The sequence below is a fragment of the Cnephaeus nilssonii genome, assembly GCF_951640355.1.
Source record: "Cnephaeus nilssonii genome assembly, chromosome: 6".
Taxonomy (NCBI): domain Eukaryota; kingdom Metazoa; phylum Chordata; class Mammalia; order Chiroptera; family Vespertilionidae; genus Cnephaeus; species Cnephaeus nilssonii.
Window position 1 is genome coordinate 50,612,919 of NC_137077.1, and position 12,169 is coordinate 50,625,087.

Sequence of the window (12,169 nt, forward strand, 5' to 3'; positions counted from 1 at the left end):
CCTCTGGCGCCTCCACGCGGCTCCCGAGCCCGCGAGAGGGACCGTGGGCTGGGGCGCCCTCGCAGTCGGGCCCGGGCCCGGGGGCGCGGCCCGAGAGCCCCCTCCGTCCAGCAGGGGAGCCCTAGGGGGTGAGGGCCGCACAAAGCCCTATTGTGGCCGGGGGACGGCCGCCACAGACTGGCTTTTGTTCCTCCGCTAACTCCGCGGCGGGCACGACTGATTGCGGCCGGGACAGGGGCGGGTTACGTGCCAGGCCGGGCGCCCGGGGAGCCGCCCCTGGTAGGTCTGGGGCCGCGCGTGAGGCCGCGCTGCGCCGGCGCCCGCGGGGCCGCTGTCGGGCCGGGCCCGCCCGGGGCCTGCAGGGTTCCTTGCTGCAGGGTCCGAGAAGGAGCAGGGAAGAAACCTCTCCGCCTCCCAACTCTGCGGAGAGCTTTACGCGGAGAGGTTTCTTCCTAAAACCTCTGAACTCGCTGGAGAGCTGGCGGACGGAGCTTCTCCCGCGGGCATAATGTGCAAACCAGCTTCGTAGAACGCAGTCCCCAGTTTGCCAAAGAAAAATCCTGTGGCTCACCCTTTTCCCTTCCAATTCCCCCTTTCTCACCAGGACAAAGTTTAAAATCGAACTTTTATTTATTAAATTAAAAAAGAAAAGAAAAGACTCCATGAGGGCACGATCCCTTCCCTTCCATTTTATTACCCTCTCCCCAAGCTCCAGCGGCTTTAACCCTTTAACCGGGGGCCTTGAGGGAGCAGGAGATAGAAAAGGAGGATCCAAAGTCACAGGAAAGGTATTCAAAGGCACGAAGCGGCTTTAAAGTCACTGGAGGTGAAGGTGGGAGCATCGAAAGTCCCAAGTTGGGGGCCTATGGATGCACCCAAATCAGCTTAGGGACCTATGTCCTCCTAGCTCTATAACTTCTTTTTCATGGCTTCTAGGCACCAGCCTTGTTCACAGAGTAGGCACTCAATAAATACTTGATTTATTTTAATCTGATCCCAGAGAAAACCTTCCCCACCTATTCTTCAGGAGGGCCCCTCCAAACCAATGTCCTCCTCCTGTTAGGTGGGCTTCTCCAATGAGCCTGTCTAAAATGGCAGCTGTAAATTCTCCATAACCATGGCAACAAGGGATTTGCCTGACGGGGTCATGGTGTCAGGGGAGAAGTGGAAGAACTGGTTCTGGGTTTGAGGAAGCTGGGGTAATTCCAGTCCCCCTCCCCCCTCCATAGGACTTGAAGTTTCACAGCTTCTGGCTGGGGGGTGGGAATATTAGGGATCCCTTAATTGAGAGATACCCCATCACTCTTGAACAGATCAAGCTAACCAATCCTATTAGCAGATTCCATTAAAAGAGAAACCCCTTTAACTGAGACCCTGATGATAGAAATTCTATTAACAAGATCTCTACTAACACTTCTTCTATACAGAGATGCATTTGGCTAAAATTTCCGTAGCAGAAATGGACCTCCTCCCCCCTCCCCAGCTCACTCTACCTGACCTGTCATCATAACTTAGATAAATAGAATTATTATTATTATTCATTTCTCTTGGAACATAGGGGTTAAATATACAGGCCTGGGGGCAGCCTCCCTGACCCTGGGGTCACCCCATCTTTGGGATCAGATCCCCACTGGTCTGCCCCCCTTTTGGTACCCTGCTCCCTGCCAGGTCACTAACCCCAATCCCCTTAACTCTGGTCCCTAATGAAGAGGCCACCAGGGGGCAATAAATTATCATCATCATCATCATCATCATCGTTATCATCATTGTGTTTGTAAAAAGGAAGAACGCTCTGGAGCAGGGATAGCAGTGGAATAAGAACTTGGGGAGGCTGGAGCCTGGAAGCAAAGGGATAGTGGTAAATAAGCTTGGGAGGCAGAAAGGATGGGTGTCAAGGCGTTAATAAGGTAGAGAAATAAAGTGTTGGGAGTCCATATGGAAGGAGAGTGAGTTGGTGTGGTAAGAGCAGAAGAGAGAGAAGCTGTGAGCAAGGGCGAGAGAGGAGTTTAGGAAGCCAGAGAACAGAAATCGGGCACAAGGTGAGGGCCTAAGATGAGAGTTTATGGGATGGGCTTATGGCAAGGGGAAGAGGGGAGCTGAGGAGGCATGCAGGGAGATACCCAGGCTCAGAGTAGCCTGGGAGAGATGGAGAGCACCCCAAAGGGCAGCATGCATTGGGGCAAAGAGGCGAGGGGCAAGCAGTGGTCCACGGGGCCAGGAGAGGCTGGCAAGCAGCCCTGGGGCTGGAGACCCTCCGCCCAGCTCAGATCTCCAGCAGGTTGCTCTGCTCCGGGCTGCCTTCCGGGGCTTTTTCTGGGGGTGCCGGAGAGGCTGAAGGTCGGGGTGTCTGATTGGCCTCCTCTTCCCCCACGCTGCGGCCCTCCCCCAGCTCCTTGGAGCCGCTGGGCGGGGGCCCTGGGCCTGGCTCGCCGTGGGTGCGTTGGTGTTTGCTCAGGTGGTCGCTCCGGGTAAAGCGCTTGGAGCAGAGCAGGCAGGTGAACTTTTTCTCCCGGGTGTGAGTGCGCACGTGGCGCTCCAGCTCGTCCGAACGGGTGAACCTCTTGCCACAGAAGAGCCAATTGCAGACGAAGGGCCTCTCGCCCGTGTGCCAGCGTAAGTGCGCCTTCAGGTGTGAGGCCTTGCCATACACCTTGCCACAGCCGGGGATGTGGCAGCTGTGGATGGGCTTCTTCCGCAGCCCCGCGGCTGCCGCCCCCAGGCGCTCGATCTCCTGGCAGTTAGGGCAGTCACAGGAGGAGCGCCCCGCTCCACTGCCCCCATATCCACCACTGCCCCCTGTGCCTGTGCCACGAGGGGTTTTGGCTCCACCGCTCCCCTCCAGCTGCCCACTGTTGCCCACTGCCTTGGACTTATAGACATCTTGGGGTAAGACATGCTGAGGCCCTGGTTGCAGAAGGTGAGGAGCTGGGTAAGGGGCTGGATTAAGGGGGGCAAAGTCGGCTGGGTAGGTGGGTAGCTGGGGGTTCAATGGAGGCTGAGCAGGGCCTGTGGGCAATGTCCCTTGCAGCCCATCACCCTGGCCCTGCCCGCCTCCTAGCCAGTTGCCCCCAGCGTGCATGTCCCACCAAGGTGTAGGAGCATTGCCTGGGCCTGGTGAGATGCCTGCGTGGATGCCTGCCTTGTACCAGGAGCCATAGGGGTGTGCCATGTCCAGAGAGGTGTAGACACTAGGCAGGCAGTCAGAAGAAGTGTGTCCCTTGGGCACTAGAAGCCCAGGATCCTGGGTGCCTGTGGGCCCAGGGAAAGAGTGAGAAAAGGGCGGGTAGTCATTGGCATAGCCCGAGGTGGGTGCGGGAGGACTGCCTGCAGGTGAGAGGAGCCCATTGGTGCTTGAAAAGGGGGCTGGGTAGGCATCCCCCATGGCTTTGGGAGCTGAGAGGTCACTGCCCACAGAGTAGGGTTTCTTCGTGCCTGCTTTGCCCAGTGTTGAGTCCCGCAGAGGGCTGGAACCGCCAAATTTGCTGCACGCCGCCGTCAGCATGGCCAGGGGACTGGAGCCATAGTGAGCTTCCTCCTGGGGAGACATGGAAGCACTGCTTAGGGAGAGGAGGAGAATACAGAGAGAGGGTCAACCAGGATTTCAACCTCGACACAAGGAGAGGAGAACGGAGGGTCAGGGAAGAGTTGGGGAGAATGGGGAAGGAGAGGTAAGAGGAGGGGCCAGCGAGGACTGGGCCCCAGGACAGAGCTCAGGTGGCATTGTGGCAGGAAAGCAGAAGCCAAGACTACAGCTTAACACCCAACTAAGGAGGCAAGAAGCAGGGCTCACTGTGATGTAGCTGGGGGTGTGCAAAGGCCTCAGAGAAACAGGAGCTGCCTCTTAAAGAGCCCGGAGAAGAGCTGCCACACCTGGATGAGGTAAGAATTAGGGATCCTGATCCCTGGGAGTGGTCTGGAGCAGAGGCCATAGTCAGGGACTTGGAGAGGGAAGATGAGGCTCAAAGAGCAGCCCGGGAAGGAGGAAAAATATTAGGGGACTGTAGTTACCCCCATTACAGATTTTCCCAGCATTGCCCCGTATTTCACTTCCTGTCTCCACTTCAGCTCCTGACTAAGGCAGTGGCCCAGGCTGGTCTCCCCAAGGCCTTGTCCTCATGTCCCTGGTAAGGAATCTCTTGGCAGGGACTCTGGGCCTTGGGAGCAAGAGGAAGCGATGGCTGAGACACTGAGACATTGAGAGGGAACAGGGCTGCCGCCAAGCCAAGACTGTGGCTGAGGCAAGAATGTCTTTCAAGCGGGCAGTGGGCACCTCCTGCTTCGTGGAGCCAGCTGGTACCCCTTTTGTGGGGTGGAAGAGCTTGAAGTCCTCATGGCCCTCCAGGGTAAGAAATTGGGGTGGCTATGATACTGGCTCACAGCCACACCCCTCCATGCCTCAAGTGTCCCCTAACACGTAGCCCAAGTAGCTGGTCTCTCTTCACCCTTCCAGCACAGTGAGTGAAGAAAGCTATGCAGATGCGGGGCATGAGGGTCTCTGAGAATGCCCTTAATGCCCCTCCTGCTGTTGCTACCAGACTAGTCCTCCCTCAGGAGCCTGGTACTCCTCCCAGGGACTGCCTGGGGGGAGGTGCCCTCCAGAATTCCTGGCTGGCATAGATAGGCATCCATTACTGAGAATCCCACCAAAAAAAAAAAAAAAAAAAGATGTCCTCAAACGCTGACCCTGGACAGTTCCCTGACTGGGATCCTCAAAAGCCAATGTACTTGGTGCCTTCAGTAAAGCTGAAAAAGAACCCAGGAGCCCAGGGTTCCCAGACCTGCCTGCCAGCTTGTTGTGTGTGAGTGACACCAATCCTCAAGGTAGGTCTGGGGTCTTGGGGTTGCAGTGAAGGGCGTGTGCAGTCAACACTCCTGCACTGCTCCCCAAGTGCAAACCTGATGCTCCCGCCCAATTGCCCCATGGACATGGACTCCCAAATCTGAGGCACCAACACCTCCCTCAAATCTGGCCATGATGAAAGCCCGGTGCTTCCCAGCCAGGGTTCCTCCGGAGCCTCTGATGCCCCAAGCAGAGGGTGGGCTGAGGCGGGTAGCAGCTGGGGCAGGAGCAGGGTCCCAGCAGAAAGGGAGAGAGAAACATGGAGTAGGACGGGGAGAGGCAGAGACCCAGAGACACGGGAGCCAAGCCCCCGGCACAGGGTGAGGAAATTATGTAAAAGCCCCCAGAGGTGGGGGAAGGGAAACAGAGGGGGAAACTGGCAATGGGGACAGAAACCCAACAGAGCAGAAAGGTGGAAAGACAAAAGGGAGGGAGCTAGAGGAAAGCAGTATAAACAAAGAGGTGGTGGAAAGAGACTGGGCTAGGAAGGCAAAGGAAAACAGAAGGGAAAAGGAGGAAGAGAAAGGGGGAGGAGGAGGGGAAGGAAGAAAGCAGATTTCCTACCTAAGAAAACCACCACGGTGCTGGGCCCCAAAACACCCCCAGACCAGGCCGCTTCTCCCGCCTTCTCCCCCTGGCTGCCCCCTCCCCCTCTGCCCAGCCCGGGCCGGCTCCGTTGGTTTCCCTGCGGTCGGTTTATTTTTAAAAACGCCGACGCCGTCCCCCGCCCGGCCCTCACACTGTGGCCACAGGGGCCTCAGCCAAGCCCAGGGACCCCACCCAGCTGTGGGGAGGGAAGGAGGGGTGAAAGAAGGCAAGCAGCCCCAGGCCAACAGGAGACCCCAGCCCTGGGGAGCGGAGGCCCTCAGGGGCCCTGGAGGCAAGGAAAAGGGAGTGAGACCTCAGGCCCACTCAGACTGTTCTAGAAGCCAAGAGCTGGGCCCCTGGCTACGTTTAACCACAGACTCAGTTTCCTTCTCTGGCTGCTTGCGCTCTCCCGAGAACTGGGGAGAGGGTCCTGGTGAGGGGTTCTAAACATGAGCCCTCATACCTAATCAAATGCATGACCTTCTCAGGACCCAGGAGTCTTACCCTCCAATTGTTTTCACGCCCACCTTCTCCCACCCACTAGTCCTTAAAACAACAACAACACAAAGCGGACTTCAAGTACGGGAGGGGGGCCTCTGAAGGAGGAACAAGAGGAGCTGTCCCAGCTCTCACCCAGATGTGCGGCTGGGAAGGTGTTCCCAGCCAGGCTGACCTGCCACCGGAATATTGGCTCACGGTGTATCTGAGGACTGACTGGCCATTGGTTCTGAGCACCCAAGGTCCCAGTTTCCAGTTGTCCACTTTTTCAACCTCCTCTCCCAACTTCCAGTTCTCCATCTCCACCTGGCCCTGAGCGCCATACACCCTCCTGCCTGTTCTCCCGCATCTCACTCAGCCCAGGGGAGCGTCCCATCTAGCAGCAACTGCGTCCCTGTCTGAACCCCAGGTACTTCCCACTGTCCAAGATCCCACCCATACCAGGCTGAGGGCTTCCTGGTGGTGGTGGCTGCGGAGAAGGGGAAGGAAAGTCGAGGACCCAGGTGCCCCAAAATTGGTAAAAGACACAGAGGGACTGGAATGCCTTTATGTTGGAACATCTCCAGCTCACAGGGAGTGAGGGACACTCCTCTTGCCAAGTGCTATCCCAGTCTGGTGTCTTTCCAGCAGGCCTTTGGGTCCCTTTCTCCCAGGCACCAGTGCCACGCTGGCAACTCTGGTGTGACGCCCACGCCCACTGACACTGCCCCTGCCTTGGGTGGACCCAGGATTTCCATGCACCTTAGTCCTCCTGCTTCCTCAAGACCAACCAGTGTTTCAATGATGGCTCAATATAGAGTCTAGTGGAGAGATGACAGGGAGAGCAGTCTGCCCCCATTGCAACACTTGGGACTCCTGACTGGGTAAGAGTACTGACAAGGGACATGGTGTCCACCCCATTGGCTTGTATGTCATTCCCTCAAATTCAGTCACAAACTGTCTCTCAGCCTTACACATACCCCATTCCCCACCTGGACTAACAAATATGTCCCAGCTTACACACACACACACACACACACACACACACACACACACACACCTGTGCTCTCAAAAAGCCAGCCACGCATGCAGTCCTGCTTTACATTCTAACACTTACACTCAGGCCAATAAACACAGGCATTAAGACTCCGGTGCCATCTCACACACACCGCTCCTGCAGGCTGAATGAGTTGGCTTCCTGTTTGGCCCATCACCCCTGGGACCTGAGCGAGGGCACAGGAAACAGCGATGGGGGCTCCTGAGGTGCCCAGGAATATGGAAGATTCAAGGCCACGTAAGGAGGTGGACTTTAAGGGAGGGCTCTCCGGCTACAAATTCCCGTGGAGGGACCCAGACAGCGGGTCAGAGATGGTGACAGAGAAACCGAGTCAGAGACCCAGAAGCCGAGAAAACTCAGGACGTTATAAAACAGGCTCTGAATTGCTGAGTCCCCCTTTCCAACTATGTGCCATGACTCCTTCAGGAGCCCTGGTAGAATCAGTGATTTCTCAAGACCCCGAAATCCTGACCCCCATGGCACCCTAGATCCCTCCATTCCTAGTGCCAGAGGAAAGAGATGCTGGGGTCCCAGCCTGGAGGGGAAGTGGCCCAGTCCGCCCTGGAGCCTCCCACTCCCAAAATAGAGCTGAGTTTGTCTTTGGCTGAAAGCTAAATATTTGTGAGCTGGGCAGGCGGCCTCAGACCCTGGCCCTCCTCCTTGGTTCCTCTCAGGCCTGGGCCCAGTTCCTCTGGTCAGCCCCCGCTCAGGCACTGAGGCACAGTCTGCCCTTCTCCCTTCTCTCCTAGCCCACCTCCTCTCCTATACACGCCAGCCCAGAGGCCCAGCCCCTTCCCACCTACAAACCAGACAAGACACTGCTCAGGCTGAGTTCCAGGAGACAGGACCCCCAAGGAACTATACCCAATTGCCACTCTGTGCCCGCTCAACCAGTCCTGTCACCTTCTCTTTCTCCCCCTGTGTGCTACCAGCTTACCTATCTCCCACCCTTCTTTCCCCACCCGTCCCCTCCAATAGCTCCTTTCTCCATCCCCTTTGCATTCCTCAGAGTTGGTGTGCTTGGTTGACCATAGGGGTCCTGCCTTCTTTTTGCCTAATCTCCTCTCCTCTTCCTTAGACTGCTCTCTGACCCCTGGTCCTGCTCTCCTCCCCTCCTTTCTCCTGCCCCCTTCTCCCCCTCCTCTAACCCCACTCCTCTCTCCTCATCAGAGGGACCCTTGAAAGTGACAAGCACCACAGCAACTGTCTGAGTGAGTTGGGAGGTGGGGGGCGGGCGGGGAGGGAGGAGGACCATTGAGATTGTGGCTGGTGTCCTGGGAGGGAGAGGGGGCAGTTACCTCAAGCAGGGAGGACGCCATCCTGAGGCTGGGGAACGGGTCCCAAGGAGCCAGGCAGATGGAGAGAGCCGAGCCGGAGAAAGAAGGAGAGGGAGAGGGAGGGAGAATGGGAGAATGGGAGAGAAGAGATCTAAAGTTAGAAGGGACTGGGGGGGTGGGAGTGGGGGGGCTGCTCTCTGTCTGTAGGGATCCACCCTCTAATTACAGCTTTCCCAGAGGAGAAGGCTCCGGATCCAATGAGCAGGGCGAGAGAGGGAGGCAGAGGGTCCAAATTTCCTGCTCCATTTGCTGAGCTCCCCAAAGAAGGGATCTGGGCGGGAGAGGAGAAAGGGCTCCCAGGGAAGGGGTGGAAGCCGGAGGGGGATAAGGACATGGGCAAGTAGTCAGGGCGTCCTGGGGGCTGCTGAGGAGAAGGGTTGAAAGGTTGGTGGGCCCAGGTGTCCCACACCCCTGCCCCCAGCAATCCCGTGGGCATCAATGGGAACCCCTCCCAGCACTCCCCAGTGTCAGATACCTGGGGGATCTGGGGCTGGGTGTCCTGGGTCTCTCCTCTCTGGAGGTCTGGCAGTGGGAGTGCAGGCAGTAGGTGGCCTGAGGGTCCTGGGAGGGCTCGGCTCCTCTCCCAGGCCAGCTCCACTCCTGCTCCCACTTGGGCTCCAATCCTACAATCCTACTGACTCCAGCGTCCTGGCTGCTGCTCGGCTGCTGCTCGGCTGCTACTCCTGCTGCTGAGGCTGCTGCTGCTGCTGCTGCCGCTGAGGGAAGGAACAGGAGGGAAAAGGAACAAACCCCAAACCACTAATTAGAGATCCAGGGGGGGGATGGGGGATTGGGGACGACACTCACACTGAGAGACTGGAACACACAGCATACACACTCATGGACAAACATAGGATGATACATGCACACGTACACAGAGTGTTACCCACAGGGACACAGCCACTGTCATGAATGAACACAGACAAACTCACACACAAATGAGCTCAGTGACATGGCTGGAGGCACACACACCACATACACACCCGAGTTGACCACAGAGATGCTTGTTTCCCCAGTCACCCACCTCTAGATCAGGAGGGCAGTGTATCTGTGCATGTGTGTGTGTACATGCATGTGTGTGTGTGTGTGCGTGTGTATTATGAAAGACAGGAGGGAGAACTGTGGGGTGAAGGCTTCTGCTGCCCAGGCTTTTAGGATCACTGAGGTAGGTTCCAGAGCAAGGCCTGGAGGAAGGGACAGAGAGTGGGGGAGGGCTTGGCACAGGCTTGGGGATTCCCCAGTCTTCTTCCCAATGCCCCCTAGGAAGTGGCACCTAGGCCCACCTCACTCTATGGAGCAGAACCTGGATATTCTGGTTCTGGGGAAATGAAGGCAGGCAGGAATGAGAGTGGGAGTAGAAGGTCATTGGGTCAACTCATCCATGCTCAAGCCTAGCCCCTTTGGATTAAGCCCCCAAAAGGTATGTCCTTCCTAGCCGCCATTATTCCTTGCCAGTTACCCTCCCCAGGTCCCTCCTGGCCACACATCAAATCATCCTTTGATGGGTAGTTCTCATGAGTGATCACGCTTTCCTGGGAGGAAGCTCCTGGTTCCCATTGCCATGCATCAGTTCCCTCTGCAGCAGGAAGAACTGAAGGTAGAGTTTAGGCAGGACTTCTTATCAAAATGGGGAAGAAGAGAAGGAAGGTTGGGAGAGGGAAACCAAAAAGTGTGTTAACTGAAACCTGGATCCTGAGGTAAGTTTGTGGGAGAGAGAGGACGAGGCAGCCAAGTAGTAGAACCAGCATCTCTCCCATGTAGGGGCCCAGCCAGCTAGGGTTGTTTTACAAGTTATTCACCAACACACCCCTCTCCCCCATCCCAGCCCTGCCCATCAGAGGAATGGAGCTCTGTCCTTCCCTCCCCACTCCCCCACTCCCCAACACACTTCCCTCACTTTCTCTTCCTGATTGCCCACTTCCTTGCCCCTTTTGCTCTCCCAGCTCTCCAAGGAAATGGTGGAGAGGGAGACGGAGCTGGTGGAAGTCCAGGGAGCTTGACCAGCAGGCAGGATCAAAGTTCAGGGTAGGGACCCAGGAGTTCTAGATTCCAGCCCAATGATTTGATTTCCCCCAAGGAACACTGTGGGCCCAACGTTTGGGGAGAAGTTTAGGGAACCAGGGTGGCTGCCAGACAGACAAGAAGCAAAAGAAGAAACACAGAAAGACAGAGAGACACACAGAGCAAATGAAACAATCCGAAAGAATCCGAAGAGATACTATGCGCTATAGCAGAGAGAGAGAAAAAGAAAACAGGACCAGGTACATGGATTCAAAACACAGAGAGCAGAAAAAAAATCTAAGAAGGAAAAGAAACTGGCCCAGAGGAACAAAGATGAGGAGACAATGGCTTCAAGAAAGGGCAGGACAAGGGAAATAGCCAGAGGCCTGGTCAGGCACCCAGGAGGCAGGAGGGTTAAAGCAGCCAGGCAGGTGGGGGGGCGGGGATGGAGTATAAATAGCGCATAATTGTGTTCCATGATTACACGGGCCACCCCACCCAGTCTGCCCAAGAGGAAGTGCCCGTGGTGGGGTGTCCCGTGACCTCGCAGTCTCCCCCTGGTGGGGGGGCATCTGAGCCTGATGTGCCAGATGGCGTTCTGCTCCCCCTACACACACACACACACACACACACACACACACACACACACACACACACTCAGAAGCTGGTAAGAAGATGGGGAAGCTTTGGAGAAATTACTGCACCAGTAGCAAGAAAGCTCAAGTCCAGTTGGTGAGGCAGGCAACTGAGGCAGAGGAAAAAAGTCTAGACTCAGGAGAAGAAATGGCAGGTGGGAGAGGCATTAGGCTCTAACTAAACTGGGGAGAAAAGGAAGAGAGTGAAGGGCAAAAAGAGGAATGAGGAAAGGATGGAAAAAGGTGCAGGGTTGGGGAGAAGATTTGGGGGACAAGGAGGGTGAACCTTCTCTACTTCCTTTTTGGGGACCTTAAGCCCTAATCCTATCTGGGAAGGAGCAGTAGTGCCAGGGAAGAAAGAGGAAGGAAGGAGCAGTGTCCCCAGGAAGATATGAGTCAGGGCCCATCTCAGGGGCCAGTCCCTGGACACAGGGTCCCCTCCCAAGATTTGTCCCAAAGCCAGGCAGAGGGGCTGCCTCAAGCCCCCAGCTGCCTCCCTCAGGACCCTGGGTTCCAATTTCCACACCCTTTTAAAAGATAGTTCTGCAGCCCAACTGAGGCCCAGATATTCCTGGATCCAGAAGATATTCCTGGGTCCAGATTCCCAACCCCCTCTCAGTGCCCCCAAGGGCAGGGGGGGTGCAGCAACTGGGAGCCCTGACCAAGGACCTGCCTCCACCCTCCCAGGCCTCCCTCAGCCCAGCCTCCCAGGGGGTGGGGCAGCCTAGGCAGAGGCGCCATGTGGCAGGGGCGGGTAGAGGCTGCGGCTCTGGTCCTTCCAGTATAAACCCCCTAGGCATCTGGTTTCTATCCACCACCCCCCACCACCACCCTGGGGGCCCCTCAGCCTCCGCCCATGGCCACCCAGACACTGAGCTCCCAGAGATGGACGCCCCTGAAGGAAGGGGTGGGACGGTGTCTTTCTGATCTTTCAACCCCAGGACTGGGCTGAACCACAGGGACCACTCCCTTCCCTCCCTCCCCTAGGAGGATCAGAGTGGGATTTCTAGGTTAGAGGAGGTTGAATCTGGAACCTGCCTCACGCCTCTTTAGCCCTTTTTGGAATGGTCAGTGGGGATGGAGAGAGAGTTTAAACTGGTGAGAGTGGGAGGCCGCTAGCCCCTTACTTCTCAAAGAAGCTGCCCCCTTCCACACCACTGCCCTCTGCCCGCCTCCTAGGCGGGGCTCCTCTGAGAACCCCAATCCAAAGGGACTCCTAGCCCTCCCTTTGTGC

The 12,169-nt window shown here is 56.7% G+C and overlaps 1 protein-coding gene across 2 annotated transcripts; it reads right to left on the minus strand.

Annotated features, from left to right (window-relative positions):
* Window positions 1-2,263: 2,263 nt before the first annotated feature.
* SP7 (Sp7 transcription factor) lies at window positions 2,264-8,281 on the minus strand (the record flags this gene model as incomplete). 2 transcript variants are annotated; one of them, XM_079775206.1, is made up of 3 exons in its annotated part: window positions 8,261-8,281; window positions 4,036-4,154; window positions 2,264-3,535 (listed from the first exon to the last, which is right to left on the minus strand). In XM_079775206.1, the coding sequence occupies exon 3, from the start codon at window positions 3,500-3,502 to the stop codon at window positions 2,264-2,266; it is 1,239 nt and encodes a 412-aa protein (XP_079631332.1). In that variant the 5' UTR covers window positions 3,503-3,535; window positions 4,036-4,154; window positions 8,261-8,281. The 2 variants fall into 2 exon arrangements, with proteins under 2 accessions (XP_079631332.1, XP_079631333.1); XM_079775207.1 differs by lacking the exons at window positions 4,036-4,154; window positions 8,261-8,281 and having other exon boundaries at window positions 2,264-3,556.
* Between the last annotated feature and the right edge of the window lie 3,888 nt (window positions 8,282-12,169).